This window comes from Trypanosoma brucei, chromosome 8 (genome assembly GCF_000002445.2).
Source record: "Trypanosoma brucei brucei TREU927 chromosome 8, complete sequence".
Lineage (NCBI taxonomy): Eukaryota > Euglenozoa > Kinetoplastea > Trypanosomatida > Trypanosomatidae > Trypanosoma > Trypanosoma brucei.
The window spans coordinates 587421-613742 of NC_007281.1; the positions used below are offsets into that span (position 1 = coordinate 587421).

The 26322-nt window shown below is 50.7% G+C and overlaps 10 protein-coding genes across 10 annotated transcripts, besides 7 other annotated features; all 10 read right to left on the reverse strand.

The window, feature by feature from the left end:
- Nucleotides 1-26322: part of a sequence feature (sequence corresponds to BAC RPCI93-26N11) that runs on past both edges of the window.
- Nucleotides 91-241: a microsatellite.
- Nucleotides 345-376: a microsatellite.
- Nucleotides 578-607: a sequence feature (AT_rich).
- Nucleotides 1006-1038: a microsatellite.
- Nucleotides 1429-1455: a sequence feature (AT_rich).
- Nucleotides 1491-1961, reverse strand: Tb927.8.1790 (hypothetical protein, conserved; the record flags this gene model as incomplete). Its single annotated transcript, XM_841919.1, has 1 exon — nucleotides 1491-1961. The coding sequence occupies one exon, from the start codon at nucleotides 1959-1961 to the stop codon at nucleotides 1491-1493; it is 471 nt and encodes a 156-aa protein (XP_847012.1).
- Nucleotides 2562-4310, reverse strand: Tb927.8.1800 (hypothetical protein, conserved; the record flags this gene model as incomplete). The annotated part of the gene is made up of 1 exon (XM_841920.1): nucleotides 2562-4310. The coding sequence occupies one exon, from the start codon at nucleotides 4308-4310 to the stop codon at nucleotides 2562-2564; it is 1749 nt and encodes a 582-aa protein (XP_847013.1).
- Nucleotides 4494-5432, reverse strand: Tb927.8.1810 (rhomboid-like protein; the record flags this gene model as incomplete). Its single annotated transcript, XM_841921.1, has 1 exon — nucleotides 4494-5432. The coding sequence occupies one exon, from the start codon at nucleotides 5430-5432 to the stop codon at nucleotides 4494-4496; it is 939 nt and encodes a 312-aa protein (XP_847014.1).
- Tb927.8.1820 (nonspecific lipid-transfer protein, putative) lies at nucleotides 5855-7084 on the reverse strand (the record flags this gene model as incomplete). The annotated part of the gene is made up of 1 exon (XM_841922.1): nucleotides 5855-7084. The coding sequence occupies one exon, from the start codon at nucleotides 7082-7084 to the stop codon at nucleotides 5855-5857; it is 1230 nt and encodes a 409-aa protein (XP_847015.1).
- Tb927.8.1830 (tRNA-methyl transferase, putative) lies at nucleotides 7389-9062 on the reverse strand (the record flags this gene model as incomplete). Its single annotated transcript, XM_841923.1, has 1 exon — nucleotides 7389-9062. The coding sequence occupies one exon, from the start codon at nucleotides 9060-9062 to the stop codon at nucleotides 7389-7391; it is 1674 nt and encodes a 557-aa protein (XP_847016.1).
- Nucleotides 9501-9520: a microsatellite.
- Tb927.8.1840 (hypothetical protein, conserved) lies at nucleotides 10037-16228 on the reverse strand (the record flags this gene model as incomplete). The annotated part of the gene is made up of 1 exon (XM_841924.1): nucleotides 10037-16228. One exon carries the CDS (start codon nucleotides 16226-16228, stop codon nucleotides 10037-10039), a length of 6192 nt encoding a protein of 2063 aa, XP_847017.1.
- Nucleotides 16755-17987, reverse strand: Tb927.8.1850 (hypothetical protein, conserved; the record flags this gene model as incomplete). The annotated part of the gene is made up of 1 exon (XM_841925.1): nucleotides 16755-17987. The coding sequence occupies one exon, from the start codon at nucleotides 17985-17987 to the stop codon at nucleotides 16755-16757; it is 1233 nt and encodes a 410-aa protein (XP_847018.1).
- On the reverse strand, nucleotides 18385-21477 carry Tb927.8.1860 (pitrilysin-like metalloprotease; the record flags this gene model as incomplete). Its single annotated transcript, XM_841926.1, has 1 exon — nucleotides 18385-21477. One exon carries the CDS (start codon nucleotides 21475-21477, stop codon nucleotides 18385-18387), a length of 3093 nt encoding a protein of 1030 aa, XP_847019.1.
- On the reverse strand, nucleotides 23093-24943 carry Tb927.8.1870 (Golgi/lysosome glycoprotein 1; the record flags this gene model as incomplete). The annotated part of the gene is made up of 1 exon (XM_841927.1): nucleotides 23093-24943. One exon carries the CDS (start codon nucleotides 24941-24943, stop codon nucleotides 23093-23095), a length of 1851 nt encoding a protein of 616 aa, XP_847020.1.
- On the reverse strand, nucleotides 25521-26093 carry Tb927.8.1880 (hypothetical protein, conserved; the record flags this gene model as incomplete). The annotated part of the gene is made up of 1 exon (XM_841928.1): nucleotides 25521-26093. The coding sequence occupies one exon, from the start codon at nucleotides 26091-26093 to the stop codon at nucleotides 25521-25523; it is 573 nt and encodes a 190-aa protein (XP_847021.1).

Here is a 26322-nt window from a genome sequence, read left to right on the forward strand (position 1 = left end):
CGCTGTTGTACAACCGTTGCGCATTCAACGAAGTAAAGTTAAAAATATGTGAGGGTTGAGAGAAGGGAAAAGAGATGAGGGTTGAAGAAAACACATGCACACAAACTCCCACGTGTGTGCATACATTATGTGTGTAGTAGATGTGTACATATAAATGCGTACAAGTACATGCAACTACATACATACATGTACATATATGCATATATATGTATATATGTATATAAATATTTATTTATATACACTTGTTTGTGTGATTGTTGACCAAACTTCCTGTTTCATGGCATTACCACACGCCCTTGAGAGGTGCTGCGGCGCCGGAATATGTAGCCTCCTTTTTTGCCTCCCATTCACTCACTCATTCATTCATTCAATCATTTTTTTTTCTCGTGCATTTTGCTCATTGTATTTTGTCACGCGGCAGAACCCCAGGGCTCATGTGAAAGACGAAACCAAAGGAATTAAAAGCGTAAGTTATAAAATGATAGAATGAAGTGTGGGGAGGGAAAAAGGGATTTTTCTTTTTTTTTTTTTAAAAGGGGGAGAAAGTGCCAAAGAGCAAAGTGAGCAACACCAAGAGAAATAATAATAATAATTATTATTATTTTTTGAGACTCACACAAACAGGGTACAGTTTCCAACGGCCTCAATAAAAAAAGAGTGCGTGGATAAGGGGGGAAAAGAGATATTAAACAGGGGAAGAAATAAATAAGAAGGAAAAAAAAAACAAAAGTAGATCAGGATGAAAACATTTCCCTTGAAATATATTTGTCTTGACAAATCCAGAAGATGATATAAGCCCCCTCACAACACCCATTACCCATTTCGGCCTTTTACAACAGCACACAAAATTAGGCAGTAAATTCCCCGTTTCGAGCCCCCCCCCCCCAAAAAAATGCGTTTCGGCCCCTCAACTCCCGGTTGTGAATGTCGTGGTAATAACGATAAAAATATTGAAATAATAATGAAAATCAAAGTAGTTATGAATTAAATATACCTACGCTCGCTCTCTTCCTCTTCCTCTTCCTTTCCCTCTCCCTCCCTTTTCATCATTTCTATATTTTGATCACTTACTGAATAGTTCTTTTTTTTTTTTTTAAGTCTGAACAATGGGTTGCCAGTTCAATCGGCATAATATAATTTCGGGTTTGGTATCAACTTGGCAGTTACGTTACCATCACCCCAAATCCTCCCCGTTTCATCACTATTTTATTTTTCCCCCTTCTTGATTTCTGTATGTTTACATTATTTACCATATTCGCACCACCTCATCCGCTACGTAAGTCACAGATGTGTCTGCTGCCTCTAAGTACCTTTAATCGCGTTTATACATTTGATGAATTCATTTACAGTTGTACATAACTTCACATTACCTCGGAGAAAAATAAAATTAATACAAAAAAAAGAAAAAAGACAGTTGTACATCCGTACATATATTTAATATATATATATATATATGCCTGTTCACTTATACGCATCTGTACACCGAAATGTCAGCGGAGCAGGCGACAACCCGGAGTAAAGAACTGCATCCTACTGGCATCCGGCACTATACGCCAGGAGCCAATATTAATACTGCGGAACTCTTGGCAGCAGGCACACGGGGCACAGCAACAGAAGACACAGAAAAAGTCACCAATGATATTCCCAGATGTGCCAGTACGCTTGCGGAGGTTGTAACGTGTGAACCAGCGGGCGCATGGACAAAGGAGAACCATGAGGCAATGCGGCCAAACGGAACACACATCGCCCAAACTCGACGCATATGTTTTGCACAAGATACAAGGTGAACAGAATAAACAGTTGAAGATGCAGAGAAGTGCGTTGGCAAAATCAGGGGCGCCGCAGCAGGGCGCCAATCGCCAAAACTCCCAAACGAATCCGGCGGTACCATTCCAGCCGCATTGGTCAAAGCCAATGATACCGAGGAACCCCGTACGGTTAATCTCAGCGCAAAGAGACATGACTTTGGAAAAGAAGTGCGCGCTTAATTCCCCTTAGTTGAAAAAAAAAGGGGGAAAAATAACTGAATGTTGACGCCGCGGCAATGTTGTGTGGCCCTTCTTAGCGGGTGCTCTTTCACCCTTTTGTATCTACTTGGGGTACAAATGGGCAAGGTGTTGTTAGATGTCTGTCCACTTCGCAACCTCAAAACGTTTAGTCAAACCTTCGCCACAAAAAGCCTATGCAGGCAATAGTGATAACTTTTGTTTTTTCGATAGCTTGTCTGCAGATGAGAAGGTGTGGGGGTGGTTACGGGATGTACAAGGTAGAGTATGGCAGTAGACGAAATACAACTTGACGAAGAAGCAACCAAACATCACGGCAAAATACGTGTAAAGTTACCTATAAAGAAGGGAAGTAAAATACCAAGAATAATTTATACGGTGGACCACATAGAAAGAAGAATTATATGTAGGGTGGTAGTGACGAGAGAACCCGTTGCGGCACGTAGCAAAACTGACGAAAGGGAAGAACATATGGACAATTAAGCGTACATGCAAACAACGACAAGGGTCATATGTGTATACATGTACTACTACATAGGCCTTGCCTTTCCATCACTAACGCCGTAACTTCCCCACCTGAAGGTCGAAGGGATCGAGTGTCATGAGGGAGCATAGAAATGAGGTGAGTTGAAGCACCTTCGCAGTCCCATGCATGGGTTCCTCGCCGCGTTGCTTTCGTACTCGCGGGGGAGTTGCGAGTGGCGATACGCCATGAAGTTGACTCCCTACAGTGTTTTGCCACTTTGAGTACTGACATTCTCCCGCACAAGATTCGGCGCTGAGCATCGATCGCACAACAAATCGCATGGACACACTGTGGATGAGCTCCGACATGAACACCTTCAACAACATCACAGCAACAAGGACAAGCAGCAACAGCAATGGAGCGTTTCTAAAGAGTGCGTGAGCGATAGGTGAAAAACTCCACAGAAGGAGTGCGGCGTATGGGACCGGAACAAACCCCGTCCGTCGAACATATTTGGGGAAAAAACCATCGCTCGGCCGCAGCAGTTTGCGCAAATCCTGAGAGTCGTACAGCGCACTATCCACACAGCAGGCTCGGATATGCGTGAGTCGCCACAGCACCGTTTCCGCAGCCATATCGATAAGGGTGAGTTGCGTGAAACTTCGGTAGACGCTAAGAGAAATACCATTGAACTTCGCCACGAAGAGATGCTTCGTAAAATCCACTGCTACTTCCGACAGAAGTACAAAAAGTGTATCGGCAAAATCCAGACCACAGAAGCGTTCGTGCATGTGCTGCATAACCATAACAAGTACAAACAAAAGGAACTTCACGCGCTCAATTGCGTCTGCTGCCGCTACAGAGTACAATGACTCCCTGTTGTGTTTTTTGTACACAGCCCCCTTAAGTTCACTCAAGCTGCTGCTGACGATGAGAGTAAGAAGCAAATTCCCTTCCGAGTTAACTGCAACGTTGAGCGTTACAACAGAGAGCAGCAGTACAACAGCATGAGCAGCGACACTCACCACAGCCACGACAGCGCTCAGCACAGGGAGCCACGTGGCGGCGAAGCGCTCACACTGCTCACCACAGGTTTGTGCGGCTCCCCGCCAATCCCCCACACACGCCGTGAGCACCTCCGTCGCCTCGTGCGAAAGCGCTGACAACAGCTTGTCGGCAACTTCCAAAATGTTGAAGACCATCATGAGCTTGATGAAAGAAGTGCGACGCACAGCATGATAGAGATACGCATAAAGCTCCACGGTCTTGAACGACAGGAGAGTGTAAGTAAGCACACCTACGACGATGAGCACCAAAGCCACTGCATCCCGCCGCTCAAAACGGTGCACACTAACGATCAACTTGAGTGGAAGAATCAGAAGCGACAGAAGATTCTCCACCATGCCAAGTATTGTGAGGGCAAAAAAGTACTCAATGTCAACGAACATATCGGGCATACGAACAAAGTGCCGAAGCTGCTTAACGAAGCCTATGTCCTGTTGCCCGCACATGGTGCTACCTTCGTGGCGTGAGGCATCGGGGCAGCGCTCCCGGTCTGACGGACCAAAGAGACTGCGCAGCAGCCGCGCTTGCATTTGGCAGGTAACCAACACCGGCTGGCGCGAGCCTCTAATGCTTTGGGAAAAAAGTGTTGGCCGCAGGAAGAGAGAAAAGGAGTAAAAAAGAGACAAGACGGTCATACAAGTGGCTTTGAGGATGCACACCTGAATGTCTGCAAGGATAGGAGTGATACAATCAAAAGGGATTGATTCCAAAAGCAGAGACACGTAACACCGGCCGCCATGCACAATCACACATACCTTCCCCTGTGCATTCATATGACGAGAATGCAACTCAAACCCCGTAGGGAGCAGTGAGCAGTCTCGTTCGAGACGTAGCCACGTGTAAACAGATGATCCGAAGAAGGTGGTGCGGCAACAAACATACAGGATCCGATACGGAGGGTGGAACAATAAAGCCAGTCTTTCCTCCCTCTTCGCCGTTCAACAACATCTAGGAACTCACACTACAGCAGCATCGTGCTGGGTTGCAGCGGTGTCTGCCGTTGTCTGTTGGACCCTGCTGCTGAGGGCAGCGAGCGCGATATTTCGACGACGTTGTGCCTCTTCTTCTGTAGATCCCGGGAGTAACGCCCCGGCCGCAGCACCTTGAAGAACAGGTACCGCAACGGTGTCAGTGATGCCTCCAGACCCGCTTCCAGCGCGGCTGCCATCCCCACTACCCTGTTGCCGTGGCGCTTTCGATACCATGCCGCAAAGCTTGAGTAAAGGTTCCAAAAGCACACTCAGGGGCACCACCGAGGGCGTGTTAAGAGCCGACTGCAGATACCAAGTCGTGAGAAGCCCAAGGAGCGCTGGAGTGAAAACGCTGCCCAAGAAAACTTTGGTTCCTCCAACATCGTTCTCTGTGATGCGGTGCTGCCCGCGAAAAAGCCAGTCAATTACAAGTGTAATTGCTAGTAACGCCGTTGGTACGTGCTGCCGCTGCACCTGGCGCGGAAGTTGGGACGGAAAAGCAGGAGACCTTGGCGAAACCCCCACCCACGGAACAAGAATGCCCGAAGCCGCAGGCCACACCCCACAGTAGCACTGAAGGAACCACGTGAATCCAACGTTGTACAGTAACGCGCTCAGTATGAGCAGTGTAAGGGAGGCAGACACAGTCGATGCAGCAATTAATCTCACCAGAGCTCGGGTCCCGATGATGCTCTCCACTGCCACACCGAAAGTTAGCATGTAAACCGCGCTGCAAACAGCCAGCACTATATTGGTCTCAACTACGACGTACGTGATTAGGTTCCAAGGGTAGCTTCTGGCAGAAAAAGTGTGGGCGGGGATGAAACCAAGCACGCGCGGAACCACGGTGGAAAAAGTACTGAGCAGAGCTGTTCCACACAGCACGGCGGCAATTGCTCCGCTAACTGCACCCTCACCAGCCATGCGACCGCGGCCGCCACGTCAAGTTATATGAAGCTTAATATAGGAAAGTTCCTAAGGGTCTTTTCACGATGTTAAGAGCAAGAGGGAGGACGTGAAAGTAGAAGGAAAGACAACGACCGCACTGCCAAAGTAAGCGGGCGATCGAAAAGATAGAAAGTCACACTTGTTTTTCTTTTCGAATGCCGTTAATTGCTGACCTTTACTTGTCATATACACACCAAAATCCACTGATAGAGGAACAAAAAACCGGAAGCCACACGTGGGCAACGCTCGGAGAGGTAACTGTATCCACTATGATACAAAGGGGGAGAGTACACTCGACATCACTGAGAGAGGAAGCATATTTAAAATTCTTTACTAAAGTGTCGCAATGAAGTCCAACATTGTAAACCAGAAAGGTGCAACAGAGCCTTACGGGTCCCCTACAAGTCACTAATCAAAATGGCAACGGAGGAGGCGGAGAAAATGCCACCATTTCCGTATACCAGGGCCCGTTTTGGTACCGGTGTAAGCTGGCGGTCCCCTGCCTCCTCAGAAAGCTGCGCTATAGCTTCAGTTATGTTGTACATCGCTGGAACTTCCCACGGGGCACCAAAGCACTGCAGCCCACCATGTGTGTTGATAGGGAACTTGGAAGGGTCCAATACGCCCCCGTTGTTGAGCATTTCGTTATAGGCTGTTTCCATGAATTCGCCGCCCTTTCCCTCGGGGCACAGGCCAACCGCCTCAACAGCCTGAATCAAACAAATAGGAAAGCAGTCATACAAACCAAAGAAGTGAATATCGCCCACGTTCAGATTAGCGGAGAGAAACGCATCCCGAGCAGCATGACGACAAGAGAAAATATCCGGCACGATGTCATCGCTGGAACCTGGTGGAAAAAGTGGACCAGACGCTTCTGCGACGCTGGCGATTATCGGCTTTGAGCCGCCTAGGTGCCGTTGCTCCTGTTTCCCCTGCGCAAAGTGTTCGGCGTAGTGCGCTTCGCCTGAAACAATGAGAGCCACGGCACCGTCCGCGCGTCGGGCACACTCTAGCAAATTCGTGACTGGCGCCACACAGCGGGAATGCAACACCTCATCAAGGGTGTAGGCTTTCCGGCACATTGCCTCGGGATGCCTCTCAGCCATTTTACTCATCAGTACGGGCACCATGGCTAGCTGCTCACGTTTCAAGCCATAGCGACTCATGTACCACTGAGCATAGCGGTCATAACCATGTGGAATGCACGGCTCTGGCAGCCCGCTTCTCCGCAGCGATGCATTGGAGCGCTCTGCAAACGCGCCACTTCCCATGCTCAACACGGCATCTGCGGCAATGACAGCAACCGTCTGTGCGCATCCAGTCCGCACCAAATCCACGGCCATCCCAAGAGCCGTAATAGGACCTGCCCCACCCGTGTCGACGGTGCGAACTATAAACTTTCCCTTCGTGGGGAATAGGCCAGCCACTGTGGCTATGTGGTGTGCTTGCATGAACTGTGGGCTTGCCAACGAGGGCACCGCGATGAGAGCTTGCAAGTCACACTGCTTCATGTTTGCATCAACCAGGGCACATTTGAGAGCGGATGCAGCAAGTTCGTCGACTGACTTATGCAGCTTACCAATACCCGTGCGACCGACACCGACAATGCGCACAACCTGAGATGCCATGAGTCGTTGAAGGCTAGTATCTTAGTCTGTTATTACCTTTTCAGCTGCTTTCGTAGGGATATCAGGGTGCCAGAATGAAACGAGAACTTGCGCACCGCACAAAAAAATATCGTCCCCCCAAATTGTAACCAAGTTCCCACACTACCAGAGATACCGAACAGCCCACCTCCCCCCAAAAAAAAATTTCGAACCGCCCCAACGCAATCTTTCAATTAACACCATTATCATACTTTTGCCTCGGCACAAGCACGTGTATATGACTCCCCCATGTATTTACCTACAGCACTTTAACACCGTCCCCACGCTAAATAATCCAACCACTGGCTACCACATACCACGAAGCAGAATGCACAGCGGAGCTCACAGACAGCGTAACTGGATTAATGGGGCAGTACCCAACCAGCGTCTGCCCGGCGGTGGCAGCTCGGACCGGCGTGTCAAACTCAACGACTGCGAAGTTGACGCTCGTTCCACCAGCGAACTCTTGGACCTCGCATGCGCGAAACCGTAGCACTGCCGGATGCAGAGGGTCCTGGTGCCGTGTACAGCAAGAACATCGCAGACACACCTCTTCCCCTTCCTCTCCATGCCGCGGTGATCTCGATGGTGGGAATGCCAGAGACAACATCAGCAGCTGCGTCATACGTAGTGGAAGTACAACATCGCTCAACTTGACAAGTGTGTTATACAGAAGTGGGTGGTTCCATCGATTCACCAGCCACACATTTCGCAGGTACCGAATGCAGCAGTTTTCCCCACACTTCTCATACCCATGGATGGGTGACACCTCTTTCCGTTGCACGTAGTAACATCTCGGGGACCCGCTATTCCCGGCTGCACCGCGTATCCGCTGTCCAACTGTGAGGTAATGAGCCGGCAGCAATGTCCGATCTTGCCTTCTTACAATTCCTGGAATGTTGAGTTGGTCAGCCGCTATTATTTGCTCCGTCTCGGCATCCAGATATTTTGTCTCTTCATCCGCGTGAACACCTTCTCCACCGGACTCTTCTGGAGCCGATGCCATGTACTCCGTGAGGAAGGCACCGAATCCACCACCCTTCCCTGACTTTCGCTTATATCGTTCACCTACAAAGCACAACCCCGTACTTGTCTTCTTTGCACTGACACGTGTCAGACCAAGATGGGAAGCAACTACTCGAACATCCGCCTTGCGCTGGAATACATGACCTAATGGAAAAATCACGTTCGACAGCTGCAGCTGCGAGAGACGTGACAAAAACAGTGTTTGATCGTTGAGGTCTTGCCCTGCAGTGAACGGGCGTGCAATGACACGTGTATATCTACCGTTCCCCGACTCACTTGCCGCAGCTGAACAAAATACGGTGTCTGCTAGAGAAATGGTACGCGCGTAGTGGCCCGTTGCGACATATTGGGCTCGTCCTGACGTATGCAATGCGTGAAGAAGTGCACCAAACTTTATCTCCGAATTGCACAGGACATCAACGTTGAGCGTGTTGCCGCGTGCGTAAGAATTCAGCATTCGATCAAAACACGACGTTACGTAGTGGGAGCTAAAGTTGAACAGTGGAAGAGCTTCACTCTCTGACAGCAAACCCGCAAAGCGCGCCACTTCAGCAGCGTCGTGGTAATCTTGCTCCGCAGCCTCACACCATCTACGCCGATGATTCCCTCCAACATTCTCACATGTATCACTCGCACTGCCATCAGAGTCCTCGCTCACATCGTCCCAGTTTTTCATGAAGAGAGGGAAGTAATGCACTGCAGTGGTAGGGTTTTGTTGCATCGGAGTTGTTGCACTACTTTGAGTGATGTCTGCCCATGCCCGCCGCTTCACGATGGCGTCCATCACGGTGTCTAATGGGAGGGGACGCGGTGACCGCCAGAGCGCTTCCACGTCTCGCCATGTACTTACGCAACGACATAGGAAAAGCGCAGCGACGGCACTGTCTACTCCACCTGACAGCGCGACAGCTACCCTCACCGCCTGGGACGTCATGCACCGAATCGTGCTCCTTTCCCTTTGTTGCTTGCGTATAGCAGAAAACACCACCAAATGCTACGCTATGAAGCCGATGTGAACATGAAGGCCTTCTTTGCGGCCTGCCCTTGAGATAAAAACACCACGTTGCCTTCAAACGTAATTAGGGGGAAAAAGAAGGAAAGCGGGAGGTACAAGAGAATGCTGGATACCCAGAATGGGTGGAAAATAGCAGTACAAAGAGATAGGAGGAGCCGACGGGTATGAAAAGGACTAACAAACGCGCTGCAAGCAAACAGAATAAAACAGCAAAGACACACGCAAATGTGGTCGAAGGAGGTAAGCAAAAAAGTCATTTGGCTGTGGAACCGCGTACGGCCTCTTCCCCAACACGGGGAAAACGGAAGGAGGTATGGGGCCAATTTGAGGAACAGACAGACAAGAATGGTAAGGGGCTATATATATATATATATATAGCGAAGGGACGGCGCACCTATGCCACCGCCGTTCTATTTTTTCTTGATCACACGTACGGTCCTGCTACCAAATAGATCCGATGAACAGGGCATAACAGGTAAGGGAAGAAAGAATATTACCCGCGCCGTAGATACAGCCATACAAATGCACGGCTGTCGTTCCCTCCCTTTTCCCTCTCTTGGTTGTTTTTCTTCGTTGCCACCGGGCACCGCGGCAGTGACAAAATGGAGGAGGATACAATAAATCACGCTCATACCCCCTATCTCATTTGCTGTACGTTAAGTTGCCGCCCGGAGAAGATAAAGAGAGGGAGAGGGTCAAGTGGCGCACCCCCGCGTTTTGTTTTTTTGCCTTCTGTTCAAATTACTTTCCACCTCGTGTTATTTCTCTCGGATGATTGTGATTGTTTTTGTTACTTTCATTTTTTTTTCTGCGTCCTGTTTAGCTCCCCCACGTTAGTTCCTTCCTTCTTTTTATGACTCAACCTCATGCCGGGGGGACCCCATTCAAGCCCATCAACGCTGCTGAGCTTCAATATACCATGTCAGATAGTCTCGCACCGTCGACACGATGGAGCCACCAGCCGCGGTCAACAGCTGCACAAGTCCCTTAAAAACCTCCGGGTCACGCACAACATCAGCGAGTTCCGATTGGCGCTGCCCCGTTAACGCTGAGGTCTCGGGATCCAGCTGGTACATCAGATTCTTTACCCAATGGACTACTACGGAGGTGAGCTCCTGGTACATCCCTACATTGCAACTACGCACATGTTGTTGCTCTCGTGGGCTTAGTTGTTGGCCAACGGGGCTATCCGACATGCTGTCACCCGTCCGTCGCGGTTTACGCGATCCAGATGACAACGATTGCACAAAGGCCACCTCTTCAAGAATTTCTACAAGTACGTGCCGTAGGTGGGAGAAATCCATCTGCAAAGCGAGCGACAAGTAGGCGTTTAACCCCCCACGCACGGCGGTGTGCGGGAGTAGTGCACTACTTTTGCTCAGCGGTGTTGCTTCACGACCTTTGGTGACGGATTGCATGACAAACTGATCCATCTCAGATGCGTGATTGACACGCCAAAGCACGGCAAAAAAAGCCCCTTCGGCATCAAGCAGTAATTCAGCCATCAATTTGTAATTACACGGGGGTGGGGACCACCATACCGGCTGCTCACACCCTTCTGTGGTACTCGCACCTTCATCACCGCTAAAAGGTCTCTCGGACCTTGTGTACATAGCGGGCGTGATAGCCGCCAACACCTTCGGCAATGGAGACAGCAGTGGCGCCATCAAATTGCAGTACTCCACGAGCTGCTCGTCGGAAAGCACAGTGGAGTCAGTGCCTGACGAAAGACCCTCCTCGCACCCAGCAACAGTCCCCTGTTTCTTTCCTGGGAGGTCGTTGGGAGCCACCTTCGAATGCTCAGACACCTGCTCTTCATGCAACATTCTCATGCTCAGCGTGACACAACCGCGGCTTCCAGTAATATTACACGGGTCGGAAGCCGACAAGGCACGAATGGCACTTCGCCCTGCCTTCGAGTAGGCCCCCAGCATCTGCGACAACCCGGCATCCCAACGGCTGCCAACATACTGGGCATTATGCGGCACGATAGATTGTTTGAAAAGATGGGTATCGAGAAGCACAAGACTGACACTGTTGATGATAGCGTTAAGACACCGGTCACCCGCCGCCTTCTCCCGGGCGGCGGATGATTCGGAAAGCTTTCCGAGAGCTGCCACGCACAACGTGGCGCATTGCATCATGGAACGCACGGCCAGCGGTCGAACATGTGAAGAGGACTTTTGCGATACGGCAAGCGGTAGCAAGCACCGCTCCATAACGACTGCACCGAGTGAAGCCACGTCCTCCAGTGATGCATCTACGATTAGTTCATGCGACATGAAATTTAAAAGCTGTGGAAGTGTTGCGTGGAAGGCCACAGCTGGGCACTTCCGCATCGTCGGCGGCGTGCGAAGGTTCAAAATGGCGAAGCTTACTCTACCCACGTCTTCCGCCGCCTCCGGAGTGTTCGCCGAAGATTTAGAGCCTGGTGCAGTGTGTCCCAGAAGTACTTGTAATACGGTATCAGCTAGTTGCACAGCGAGGTGCTGCTTTTGGTCGCGTACACCCAATTGCTTTGAAACAGCCCGTAGCACCCCTATAGCCTCCGTTCGCGTTTCTTGGGTATGGCAGCCCAAAAGCATGCATATACGCTCCAACGCGTGCAGCACGGTAAAGTCATCCTGCCCTTGTATTCCTTGCAGTAAACGTCGCGTCAGCTGCACTTGTACTTCATTTAGGCCGTCGACCTCATAGTCATCTTCGTCTGAGGTCACCGCTGTCGCCTCTAATGAGGTTGTCACTTCGCGGTTAAGTGCGGCGGTGCAAACACAGGACAGCTGCGCTAGGCACGACTGGGCGCTCTCCACGTCACTACACATTCCACCAACGTAAGCTACGTTACAAAGGAGCGATAACAGCACATTAAGGGGCTCCTGCCGCATCTGAACGCTTGGGGGCACACTGCCGGCGCCACAGCAGATGAGAACGAGTTTTTGCAGCACGTGAACGGCTAAGCTGCAGGTCTCAGTGCCAACAGTGCTCTTACCTGAGAGCGCATGAGCCACTGAGTGCAACAGCCTTTCCCACACCAACGCCATGGTAAATGAGACACGTGTTTGAACACCGCGTGTCGTTCGTTGCTTAACGGAACTCTCCGCTAGAACGGTGCACGAAACCAACTCCTTCACTCCTTGCAACATATGCATTTGCACTACTGACGAGTTCACGCAGCGTTCGTGGCACATCTGAAAGAAACAAAAGCAGTTTGCAAGCTCCGTGAGTTTAACAGCTTGATGTGAACAGTTAGCGTCACGGACGCAGGAGTTCCACACAACGCTGAGGACGTCTACAACGAAACTTGTCACGGCGTGCAGGCACTCGTCTCCTTTCTCCCTTCGCGCTTCAACGACGTCCACCAGTGCCGGCATAACAATGCCACTGAGATCACGAACATTAATTAAATTAGTAACAACGGGACCCAGCTCCTGGTCGTGGGAAATGACAGAGTAGCTGAGTACTCGGCGCACGACGTATAGGGCAGCAGTTAGAGTCGGGAAATCCATGCCTTGGTCCCGCAACAAGGCTGCAACACCCTGCAGTAACTCACGAACTGCTACCACGATCACGGGTGGGGCTTCATGAACGCTCATATTACAGTATTCCCGAGTGATTTCCTCCAGGTGGCCGAAGAGTGACTCCATTTGCACCAATATTGCCCTTCGTTGCTGCTGTTGTGACTGCGACTGCTGTTGATATGACTGCTGGGACTGCGTTTGACTCTGCTCCTTACGGATGGTAACCAGCAGCTCCACCACCGGCAACCAGCACCTGGAGGAAAAGTGTACACTGTGCCGAGAGGACGCAACCTCGAGCAAACAACCGTGGCAAACGTCCCGTAGGGAATCAAAAGCGGAGAGCCGCACCAGTGCCATTTGTGCGGCATCACATTCCGTGTGCAGACCAAAGGCCGCCGACAAAAGCAGACTGCTGCGCAGTCCAGTCGCGTAGAGCAGCAGGGCGTCTTCCGGAATTTGGTTTCCGTCCACAGCAGCTCCAAACACTGCATTAAGCGAGGGCCACGTGCTCAGGAACAAATCCTGTGTGACGCTCGTCCAATATTCTTGTTCCGTGTCTCCACCCTCCCGTATCTCACCATCATCCTCGCATAGTCTGCTGCTGCGAAAGAGCAGCTCACGCGTTTCATCCGTAAGACGCCGCCGCACTACATTGAATTCCGCCTCTTTGCGATCTTCACTTGTGAAGAAGAACGCATCCATCCTCATGTGTGACACCACTGAGCCACGTCGCTTCGCTTCTGTTAGCATGGACTCGTGCACGTTGGACAAAGAGCGTGTGCTGACCTCCTCGAAGACGCTGTCCGTGAAGCGACGGGGGAAATCTTTATTGTCATTGCAACCTCGCATCTGCGCGTAAAAAGAGGCCGCAGTCATTTTTGTCGTGGAGACGTTTGGGTTGTGCAGGTTGGTATTCAACATGATAATTCCTATACCAGCAATGAAACACGCATCCTCCGATGCGAATGGAAAGACGTCCGTATCCACGCAACTCCTTGATCCTGCCTTATAGTATGCACTGCAGAAGAACTCGATGAGACGCTCAATTCGCTGTCCCTCCTTGGGCAGCTTCACGACACGGAACAGTTCCCTCAGTCCGTTTATGAGTGTCTTTCCAGCCAGCGGTAGCAAGTCCATGAAAGCTCGACATACCTGGAGAGATATAACAGCTGGGTATGACAGAATCTCTGCAACTGCATCGGAGTTCAGCGACGGAGTTTCCATAAGGAACTGCGCGATGTGTTGCACCTTCTCCTCGGCCTGAGGCGTGGCGGGCTCCGGTATATGACGGTGCGACCAATTATTCTCCGCTATGGCGCGGTCAGCCTCTGTTTGCCACTCCTCGTCCCTGATGTTAAATAACTTCCGTAGCCCCTTTATGGGTGAGCTATTGATGGCTTCTACAAAACGCAGCTGTTCTATTTTCTTCTTCCGGTTTAGCAACCTTGGAAGCGGCTTCCAGTTGGACAGGCCAGTGTTCTGGGGAATCTGTTTCGTTAATATTTCTACCACCAGCGCGAGGCCGTGAAGCGCCAGAAATGGCACGGATCGCTGCATCATAACTGTACCGTCATCTGCGAAACTAGCGCAATTCACTGTCTGAGTCACGTTAGCGGAGTCGCCTCCACCAGTTTCAGCGTAAACGATGCTTTCGTTGCTGGCCTCTGCGTTGCCCACAGCGCTGCCGCTCGCAGTGCCTGAGGCGCGTGGTTTCGGACCCTCGATGTCCACGAACTCCTCCGGCCTCGCCGTGCAAACCGCCCGGGAGAGCACGGTGACAACCTTCTGGATCAAATTGAGCTGGTGCCAGTGAACATTGAGGTCAAAGCGACGGTAGCAACGTAAAAGAAGTGGTGCCTCACCCGAAACGGCCGAGCCTTGAAAAAACGTATCGATGATATGATGAAGGAAAGATCGTTGCATAAAGGGCGGTGTGCTGTCAGACCCCAGTAATCCAAAGATTCCATTACAGTAGATGGAGCCAACCTCCGTGGAGAGGCAGTCAGGACATGACGTCACGACCCGTCGGAGGGTCTCCAAACCGGCATCCAACACCGAAGGCCGCAGGGACATGACACAGTTGAAAATGCCATCTAATATGCGCTTCCTCCAGTTGTCGTGTCGTAACACGTACTCCAGTTCCGCGGCACTTCCTTCGCACAGCTCACTCACGGTATCCTTCAGTAAACGAACCGCCAAGAATTGGCCCTCGGCACGATCACCGCAGTGCTGAGCAACACACGCCGTGTATTCTGGGGAGAAAGATGTAGCTAACACCGACTCCAGCACACAGCAGAGAATGCGGTGGCTTCGTGAATGGATTGGCACGTTATCATCAAACTCTGTGGACCTTGATAACGTCACAGAATCATCCACTGAGGCATCACCGCACCTACTCAAGTGCGAGGTACGTCCATACCACTTTGCAAACCCAAACAGATTACTTACAACGTCACTCTTTGTCGTCCGTTCATCCTCAGAGGCCGTGGCACTTTTAACTGACACAATGGAAAACAAGTACCCGACGACGGGGCGGACAAGACCCACGAGATGCGTAATACTTTCGAGCAACGTGGGTCCGAGTAGCCGTTTCAGTTCCTCCACCCGCTGCTCTGCCATGCACCGGTCCTCCTCGTCATCGGCAGCGCGTACCTCACCGTTGTGACCGTTGCCAGTAGCCTCGACCATGTCCTGTATATGACCTATCTCGCGGGATGCAAATTGCCTCTCAAAATGAACGACGCATTGACGCAACTGCTTCAGAATATCTATACACACCTGTACTGCGAAGCGCACCGAAGGAAAGTCTGTCGACCCTGAAAGCGTATCAACACAAATTCCTATAGTGTTCCTACAAACGTTAATATCGTGTCCGAGACTCACGAACAATGGGTTGCTTTCTTTACGGCGCGCAGCGCCATTTCCTCCTGCCTCCCCTCCATTGTTCGCAGTTGGATCGTCATACACTTCCCTAAGTACCTGCCGCAGGGTGTTGTCGATGATGGAAAAGCAACGAGTGATGACAATACGCGCTGCGTTGCGCGCAATATTGCGTAACTTACCGTTCTCCGATGAAGTACCAACAAACAAGGTGGCAAGAAACCTTGCAAGATCCTCCAAATTTCGTTTAGATAAGTCACTGGAGAAGCCCGCATTGGGGTCTGGGTGGACCAGTTGGCCTCTCTCATCGCCTTCAGCTGCCACCGCCGTCGCGGGTGAAGGGTCTTCACACGGTGACGCGCTTGGTGAAGAATTTGGTGGGGGTTTAGGGTCTTCAGCAGCCCCCGTGTCGGCCTCGGAGGCGCCTTGACGCAACGGTCCCGACGCCTCACCACCAGTTCTTTCAGTAACTGAAGCGTTACCACTTGCAGACCCTGACGATGTCGTTGCATCCCCTAAACTCACCTCTTTTATCCATTCATCGACGTTCCGAAGTACCTCCTGTAGTTTCCCCTTAGGGGTTCCGCTCACCACGTGTCGTGCCTGCAGGAGAAAGGCATGCAATTGAACCATAAAAGTTGCGCGGTTCTCTAGGTCCACCACCGTCTTATTTGGTGCGAGCTGCATCGGTCAGTGTCCCACTAATAGGCAAACAAGTTCACCCTAATCCTTGTTACTTCCTTCCTTTCCTTTCCTTTCCCCTCTTTAACAATGCACCTTTTCGTGCGTCCTAATTACGAGCGGCTTCCTACTTCACTTACTCACCAAGTTCCACATTTCGAGTACAAAGATATTGGGAGGGAGAAAACAGCCAAATCAAACACAGGGGGAGTGTAAGGCCAAAGACCAAAATGTGTAGGTGGGGCGCAAAGCGAAGGCAAAAGAAGAATCGAACAGACTTACTTCGAACAGAAGTACGGATTGCTTTCATCCGAAGAAGCAAAGGATAGATAAAGATCGCACTCACCTAACAGCTGCGATGCAGCAGTGATAGCCTCGATGAGCTGCAGCGGCATCAGCAACAATCGGTCGCTCACGGCAACGCATCTAAAAATTAGTAACGGCAACTAGTCCACACCAAAAACGAACGCATAGGCGAGATTGTACACGGAAGTCACAGTAGCAGCGACGGAAAGAGTAGTTCGATCCATTACTAACCTACTGAGCCCCTGAGTGTTTCCCCAACGCACTCCACAAGTCGTGTTGGAAAGTGCTTTACCTCACGAGGTTCGTTAGCACTGGAGCCACTGTACTGATAACTCAGCTTTCGCTTCATCAAGGAGATGAATTCGTCAAAGTCCAGTGCACCGTCTCCGTTACGGTCAAAGAGGGCCATAATAAGGTCGAGCTCTTCCTCTTTGAATGGTCTCACACCAGCTGCCTTCACAACGCGGTTAAATTCACGCTTTCCCAGTGAGAGTCCTGACTCCATGAAAAGACGCACCGCCTCCCCTATAGTATCTGCTTCACGCATAACCTGATGAAAGCCAATCCATTGGTCCACCGTGACCGTTGTGTTAATCCCTCTCATCCTTCGTATGTTCTCCACTACGTAAAAAGGTACATTGCTTCCAATCATCTGTTTCGCCAAAAGTTTTCCAAACTCCTCGGCACCGATGCAACCAACATTATTGGGGTCGAACAGGTGAAACTCCGCCCGCCAGATGGCCTCATTAATGGCATTAATACTCCCCTCCATCTCGTCGTAGGAGCAGCGAAGTTCCCCATCATCGCCAAAGAGTCGCCTGACAATTCCGTTCTTGCAGCCGGTTGTCAGGGAATTCGCCTCGTTAGCGGTGCAGCCCAAGCCGCGCAGAACACCTGCAAACTCACTAAGTCCTAGGGTACCAACCCTATCCTTGTCTACGATAGTGAATAACATGCGGATGTCCTTCAACTTTGCCGTCAATAAAACCATGAGGAACGTATACTCGGTTAAGTTGAGACAAACATTGCCGTCAGCATCCAGCGAAGCAAAGAGATCAGACATATCTTCTAGCGACGAAGCCCCCAGGGGTTCATCCTTCCTGAGGACTAACACTGAGCGCACAAAGTCCTCCATTGTCATAAGCATCGCCCCGTCGTCGGCTGACCGCACCGACGCATAGTGCCTGAAGCGGCTCTTAATGCTACGCAAGTAATAGGGAATTAGGTACTCCGGAGTGGCCAGGGGGTGACACAGAACCGTAGCGGCACCCCAGGAGGAGGCACCGATGCAGGCCACACAAAGGGTGAGTGCTGTGCACCCCATGCGACTGTCACCAACGATACGTTGACACATCTCACGCAGCCACAGTCGCGACCACAGCATGGCGGTAACGGAATATGAATGGCAGTGTCCAGCCTGAGGAAAGGAAACCTTGACCGCTCGCCATATTGAGAGCATCCCTTTTTTTTTATATTTTGTCTCTGTGCTCCCCTTAGAGCTGAATAAACAAATGATGTTCACTCTGACAGCAAACCTTTGTGTGCTTCCCGACACACGGACACATCGCGAAAAGAAGCAACGCAAAAGCGGAAAGAAAACGTGGAAAGAAAAAAGCAGACAGAGCAGCGAGCGGAACAGAGGTCCGTCACCTAACATCTGCAGGCAAAGTTAGTTATCAATCCGTTAAATACGCACCTCCCCCTACCACCAATAGTGCCCAATACTACAGGTCATAAGACGTTAAGACTGCCAACTGCCATCAACGTAACGTTCAAACGTCCAAGGAAAATCTTGGCGACAACATAAATGTAGAAAAACAAGAAGTCAATGCACAAAAGCGGGTGCACGGGCAACGCTACTCTTTCCGCTCCTCGGGGCGCAGGATGCCAACAACCGCCCCATGATTTTTACCGACGTCGAAGTATCGGGCGACCTCAACTACATCTTTTGGCTCAACGCTTAGGAGAGCGTCACGCATTTCTTGCTTCTGCTCCGGTCGGATTCCGTGAAGGAAATATGACTCACCAAAACTGTCTGCGGCATAGGGCGCGTCAATCCCCGCAAAAAGCCGGAGCTTTGACTCGTCCACCCGCAGCTGGGTAACATTGCTTGCCTCACTCAGCCAATCCCCTGCCTCTTTGAATACACGAACCGTCGCTTCGGGTGTGGGGTCACGGTAGCTAGACATGGTAACACCACCCACCTCTGCACCTAATGTGGCCTTAACCCCTGACCCATAGGCTCCCCCTTCCTCACGAACACGACGGTGCAAATATTCGTTGGCGAGCAACTGGCATGCAACCCGCAGCGGCGCTTGCTGTTTATGGGTCCAGTCCAGGTCGTTCGCTATAGCGATGGCGGCATAAGAGGTGTCGATAGGTAAACTCCTGCACAGTTCAACAACGTCTTCGCGTGCTATGCGCCCCAAGGAGGGGAGACATGCACACGAAGACGTATCTTCTCCTTTTGGGAAGCCGCTTAGAAATGAAGCAAGCATGTTCTCCACTTCACACCGGTGCTGCTCCTCACATGTTGCCCACAACACGCCGCGACAGAGGTTTGCGGCAAACGACTGCACAAAGCATGAATGGTGTTCAAGTATCGTTGCAACTGCTGAGTGGGAGATGCCCTCGTTGCTGCTTTGAAGTTTCTCAAGCATCTCTGAGGCGTAACTTGACTGGGCCAAACCATGCCATGACTCTCTCACAGCGCCACAGCGAGTCAAGTGCGACACCGCGAGGGAGGTGGCCACACGGTTGCCCTCATGTTGTAGCCGCTGAATCACACCCGAACAACGGGCCTTCGCCACCGAGAGGGTACGGCCACGCACCCCATCATCCTCAACGGAGGTGTGTGGCTCCAGAAGTGTCATTTTGAGTAGTTCCAGCGCATCGTGTAGTTTCTCTTTAGTCGTGTAAAAGCCGTAAGCGGTTCCAGTAATGTACTCTGACTTGTTGCAATATGACTGATTGAGTTGCGGGGAGAAAGAGAATCCGCCGCAGACGAGGTCGGTAGCAATGGAAAGTTCTTTAAACGTGTATTTTCCTGCTCCGAGACTTCCTAGCAGGGAATGGGAAAGGGGTATACCCGCAAGTGCATCATTCTCTGCCTTCTCAAGAAGCAACACCGTAGCCGCACTAAAAGGTGCCAGACCGTGCACATACACCAAGCCATTTGTTGGGTACCCAATCGTGTACACCCCCACTGGTGGTTTCAGAGGAGGAGGAGCGCGTAACAGAGAAGTATTCTGCCCATCAGCCTTTGGTTGTGGCAGTGGCTCCTGAAAGGATTGACAGGGGATGTCACCTACCTTCAGAGTCGGTAAAATGTCACCGTTCTGCGGTGCCCGCACACGCTCGAGCCATTTCTCTGTTTCCTTTTTTATTTCGTCTTTTTGGGCATCCGTTGCTCCATCATTAAGTTTCTCTTCCATATGGGTGATCGTATCGCGAAGGGAATCTAGGAAATCCTTCTTAGCAGACACCGACACCAGCGCACGATGGGGGTTGTTGAGGAGATTCCGCGAAATGCGTGGCAAAAGCGACTTGGCCTGTTCAGCCTCCAGTTGCCGCAGATGCGGCAACCAATCGATAAAGTCCAAAGGGTTGTTCTCCGCTCGACATAGCCCCATGGCACAGAGACCCGTACAAAGGTTAACGCCGTAATCTGCCGCTCGATGCCGTTGTTGAAGTTCCTCCTGAAAAATGACCGATTGTACGCGCCGTTGCTCAAATCCCTCCTTGGATACCCTCTCCAACGCTGTAATCACAGCGCTAAGTACCTCTTCGTCTGAGTTGGCACGAGCTTCGTCGACTCCTTCGACCCCGTAAGAAACGAGTGGAGACGCCAAATAACTACTGTAGCCATTCATAGGAGCGTAGCGGCTGCCAATCTGTGATTCGATCAGAGCCTGGTAAATAGGGGAACTGGGGCCACTGGACAAAAGTATATCTAAAACACTAAGCTCCACAATATCCTTCATGTTTTTATCCTCCTTCTGGACCCCAAAGGAAACAGACACACGCTTTTGGCACTGCGGGTTCCCCATAGGATTAAGTGGTCCCTCCATGGTCACTCTCTTTGGCTCTGCGAAGCGGTTCTTCTCTGCCAAACCAAAAACAGCAACGACCTCGCCCCTTTCAAACGATGAGAAGTACTCATTTAGGGTGGCCATCCAACTCCCAGGGTTCTGCTCACCGTAGGTAATGGTAATGCTGTTGGTAGGGTGGTAGTGCCTCTTATGGAAAGCCACCAGCTCCTCGTATGTGAGCTTCAGCACCTCCGGCGGATAACCACCAGATATATGTTCGTAATGAGTGTTGGGGAGCATAGTCTTCATGAGTGAGTGGGCGTAGTGCTGGGAGGGCTCCGAGACAACGCCACGCATCTCGTTGAAGACGACCCCATTATACACGAGTCGCCTTTTCGCCGAATCATCTTCCTCCACCTCCACACGGTGTCCCTCCTGCTTGAAGTCTTCGAGGCGCAACAATGGGTGGAACACCGCGTCCAGGTAAACATCAAGAAGGTTACAAAAATCTCGTGCATTTGTTGTGGCAAAGGGGTACAACGTGTAATCAGCCCCTGTCATCGCATTCATAAAGTTGTTTAAGGATCGCTTTAGCATCATAAAGAAAGGGTCCCTAACGGGATACTTCTTGCTTCCACAGAGCGTGGTATGCTCCAACACGTGTGAAATGCCTTTATTATCTTTGGCCGGGGTGCGGAAGCCGATGCAGAAGGTGCAATTGCGATCGTTAGTATCGAGGTGATAGTAAAGGGCCCCGGTAGAGTCGTGTTGCCATTCGTAAGCCGTAATATTGAGCTCGTCAAACCTGCGCGTCGACTTATGCGTGAAACCATGGGCGTTCTTCAACTTCAGGAGAGGGTGCCCACCGCGCGGCATGGCGCTCGCAGCACAAAGCGGAACAGCACAACGTCGAATCATGTCGCTAACCTTCTTGACGGTACCACCAATTTCACGTGACTTGTCTACAGTTTTCTTGATCACACTCCTTATTACCCCCTCTTCCTTCTTTGCTCTTGCTCCGTCACTACACAATATAACGGGAAAAGGATCAACACAACGACGACAGCAAGGGAAGGAGAAACAACATAATCGGACATTATTATTGTGAACACAGAGTCAAAGCAAGTGGCTCCCCCGCAAGCCTCCTCACAACCGCTAGTGCCCATGCTACCAGCGCTGCATGACATGCGAGAGGGCTGGCACACGAACATGTATCCCTCAGTTTATTTGTTGCCTACAACAGGAGGGGAGACAATGTGGCGTCCACCCCAAGCGGAGAAGAGCCAATAGGTCATTCATAAAAGTACTAAAAAACAATGGGAACAACTGCGTGCCAACTTCAGTAGAGAAGCAGGATAATAGGGAGGAAAAGCGTACGATAAGTGGTACAAGAGGAAGACAAAAATGAAGGAAACATTAACGTTGTTGGTGGGGACCGTGGAAGACCCCGTTTGAATGAAGCAAGAGAAGATAAGGACCAATCATCCCAGAAAATGACATCAGCATCCACTTGCAAACACTTGCGGTTGCTCACCTCTCCCTCTTCCCTTTCCCACACTAATTTGTTCCCCTCTCAAATCCCTGTAACACACGCTGTCCTTCTACCCCCCCCCCCCCCCAGTGACCTCATGCGAAAAGTCTCGCACCCCGATGCCATCCAACGAAACCTTCTCAGGGGGGCCCGGAAGCAAAAGGAGGTTTAAGTAAGAGTCCGTGGAGTGCGTTTTGAAAGCACCTTACAGTCGATTGTTTCCTTCCGCAGAAGGTTTTGGCTTTTTATCACACAACTCCACTTCTTCAGGAGCACACAGTCGTGCCTCCCCACCCACAATTCTCTGGGTTACGTATTCCTTTTTTGACTGTTTATGTCTTATGTTGTTCATTCAGCTCTTGGATTCTTTGACACCTTGTTTTTGCATAGCATTTCATTTCGTATGAATAAGATTGTTCCGTTTCCTTAGTTTCCCTTTTTTCTTTACAATGTCTGTTGGGAGGGATGTTTCACCCTGATATTTTAGTTTCTTTCTCCCTTTCTTCCTTTCACCTATTTGATGTTGTTTGACGATTTGAAATTTAGGTCCATCTGCCACTCCGCTCCCGCATTTCTGCTGCCTATCCGTGTAGTACACCAACCGTACCACATCCAACACCCTTCATCAATTTACCTAGATCTTAAAAAGCATTTTCTTCTTTTTATTTTATGTGGAGGCATCTCCCCGGAACACCCTAGACATTTTTCTCTCCACTTTAAGTACAGGCAGAACGCATACGCTGTGTTTCCCTTTTCTTTTTTTTTTTAAACCCCCCGATAGGCCCTTCCTTTTTGCCCTCCCTTTAGTTTTGTTTGTTCGCTTTTCATTTCGCCTTCATACCCCACCTGCCCGTACTCTCAATCACACTACAAAATTTCCCCCTTTCCGCCTTCTCCATGCTTTTCTTTTTTTTTTCTCCCTTAAACATTTTTTCCTCGTTCCGGAAGGGTCCATGTTCTTCAAACACCCACTGCTACCTGGTACTCTCGTCAACCGTTCAACTAATCCTCCACCTCAATGACGGAGCCTTTCGTACCGGCCGAGTTCACCGCCGCACCGGCGGTTGGGATGTTGGAGATGTACATATCATCCACATCCTCGTCTTCGACTCCAAAGTTGACGAAGTACTGACGGTTTTCACGATACTTAAGCACTCCGTAGACCACAAGGCAGGCGACGGCAACCACTGTACCACATATTGCAAAGATTGAAAGTACGCGACCCCAACCCATCCTAGGGTTAGGGTCGTCACCGAGCGCGAACATATCCCTGCTTCCTTCTGCTGATTCGATGCCTGCCGCCGCAAGCGCTTCCGAACCCTGCTTTGATGCAGATATGATGTAATTTTGACGCTCTACTGTGTCACATGTGCGGTCTTCACCCAGTTCCTCACAGAAGATTGATATGAACAGCCGCACACGGCCGTCCTTTCCGTGTGTGACGCGAGACAGGGCCATTGCCGTACGTGGCACGCACAGAGCCTTACTCAGGGTCTGCAGATAGTTGGACGGTAACGTTTTACTTTTCAGGGTTAGCATAATACTGTTGTACATGCTCCACCTATTCTCCGGAGTGTTGGGTGGTGCCATTGGGCAGAGTTCTTTTGTCACAGGGTCAACGGGCTGTCTGTAAGTGATGTTACCGTCGGCATTGGTGATGTCGGCAGCACTGTTGACGATGTCGATACTTGGCACCTCTACCCACGGCATTCCTGTGCGCTTGAAGCATACCTTATAGGCTCCCCCACGTTTGAGCACCCATGACCATAGCACAGAAGTCGCCTTTGGTCCAAATCTATCTTCAGGTTCAAGAGCAAGAGTTTCTGGCACGCCACCTGCAGCGGACGCGTCGCAATCCTCGGTATCTGAGACAAATTTTGCCTGGTTCCTTCGGGGGCGTGTGTCCAAATCGGATCCATAGAACTTGATGGTCGTACGCTTCATAACGTATACTTTTCCGTCAGCATTCTGGCCACCAACTACCTGGTAGTACGAAGGATTGACCTCAAAGCTGCGGACAACACCAACCTCTGTCACATCTTCCGTGTTTGCCTTGCGGCTACAGATACGATAGGCGCGTGCGGTATCGATGAAGACATCTCGGGCGGCGAACGTAGAAGTGTTAGCTCCGGTGAAGTCTTCGTCAAACAGTGGCGGGCTGGAAGGGTGACTCATCAAATAGCTATTGGAACCGGTGCTTGTTGAGCATTCTTCTTTTGCGCTGATAAGGAAAAACTCCTCGCGTTCTGAGACACCCCCTTTCGTACTGTCTGAGCTTCGGAAGATGAAGCGAGTCGGAACACTGTTCTTTGCGTGAACAATTCGCGGTTGAACACCAACCAGTACAGGAACGTCACTAACCGCTGCCACCTTAGCGTCATGTGTAAACCTGAAGGAGACGCGCGCCTCCAGACCACACTCATGGTTAGCCGCCGTATTAGCGAACACCAACGAAAGGTCTGACTTATGCGCAAGTCGAATTGCCACATCGGAGAGCGATCCACCTGCCATATCCTTCACATCGTATTCCTCCGTAACCTGCTCTCCAGACTTACTGTCCTTGTACGTGGCACGTACAAACAGGCGGAACGAGAATTCCGTCTGGTGGTCAATTTGGCACGGCCCGGGGCCCATGTCTTTTGCGTTAGTGGTATCAACCGGTTTCACTTCGTACGCAAGACAGTGAATCGTTAGATTCCGCCCAGGTTTGTCAAACCTTTGCACCACCCACTCTTTGCCTGGAAGCCCACCCCCTGTGTATTCATTTTCCGAGCAAGTAGGAAACAGACTCAGCGCCCGCACAGAGGCGTGCGACAGTTGGAGAAGTAGAGCAACAAAGAAAGAACGCCGCATCTCCCACCTTTTCTCTCACCTTCACGTTGTCTGTCACAATTCTTAACTGTCTTTCCACCCACACAATTTCCTTTCTTGTTTCGTTTCCTAATGTTTGATACTTGCACCGTCGAATCCTTCTCCCCACTCTTCCGGTTTTTGTCGGTTACTCTGCGTTGTGCTTCGCTCACACACACGTTCTTGGAGGCACGACCGTGTTTGCATGGTCAATATAGCACGAAGAGCAAGAAAAAGAACAAAGATGAGGGTGCAGAAGAGTCCACGGGTATGGAGGGCCGGAAAAGGGGAAATATGGTACAAATCAAAATGTGACACTTTATTTACTCACAAAGCGTGTGTGAAGAACGGACTTGCTTGTGTGTAAAAGCAAGCATGTGGTCACACACACACATACCACAAAACTCCTCGCGCCGACTCGTTCGAGGGAAGGGGCTTAAAGATTGCGTGGTGGGGGCGCTTTTCAGGCAGCACTGATGAGAGCAACCCAATGGGAAGCAACGATCTCGAAATGCAGGAAACTAGTCGCCTAATCCCCTCCCCTGTCAGCATGCTTTGTGATTACGTCCACCCCTTTTTCTCACTTCTTTCCACCCCCATCCTTACCCTTTTCTCCCGCACCGCCGGACCGCCTTGACGATCCACGCTCCTTTTGAAACAAATCCACAGCCTTCATGTTCACTTGGCGCATGCGGAACATAACTTTCGCCATCCTTCGTTTCACCTGATTGTCAAGTATCTGCTGCTGCCACGGCGATTCAAACGCCTCCTTGCTCTCTTTGTCGAACAACTCCTCCGTGTACCAGTGCTGTGCGGCTATTTTATTTTCATAAATGCCTGGGTATGTCCACTCCGGGCCAATAACCGGGTCTTTTTGGTCCTTGAAAATAGCTATGGGGAGCGACATACCCTCTTTCCCGTACGTATACACATTCAAGGGCACTTCCTTGACCTCTACAAGTTTACGGTGCTCCATGCGTCCATGGTGCGCCTGCTTGAAGCGGCGCCGCTCCCTCTCCAACTCCCGTTCAGTGGGGGCCGCATCGTATGGCAAATAGACCTGTTTATAGTCTGGCGTATCCGCCGGCTTGCCGGTACGTTTCAGGAGGAAAGGAGTTGCCCTCACCAACTTGAACGCGTTTATTTGCAGCATATCAATCCAACCATGAAGACGGTTGAGTTGCTGCAGCGGTGGCAAAGGAAGAAACAAACAAGTGGAATAAAATTAAACGCGCGAAGGTGGGGATAACACAAGTACAACTGAAACAGACAATGAAAAACTGATCATTCATCCTTCCTCACATCTCTGTTCAAACCAAGCCCATGTTTTTCACCGTTACTGCTGTTTCCCCGCTGTATCTTTTGTTGCGAACCGAAACAGT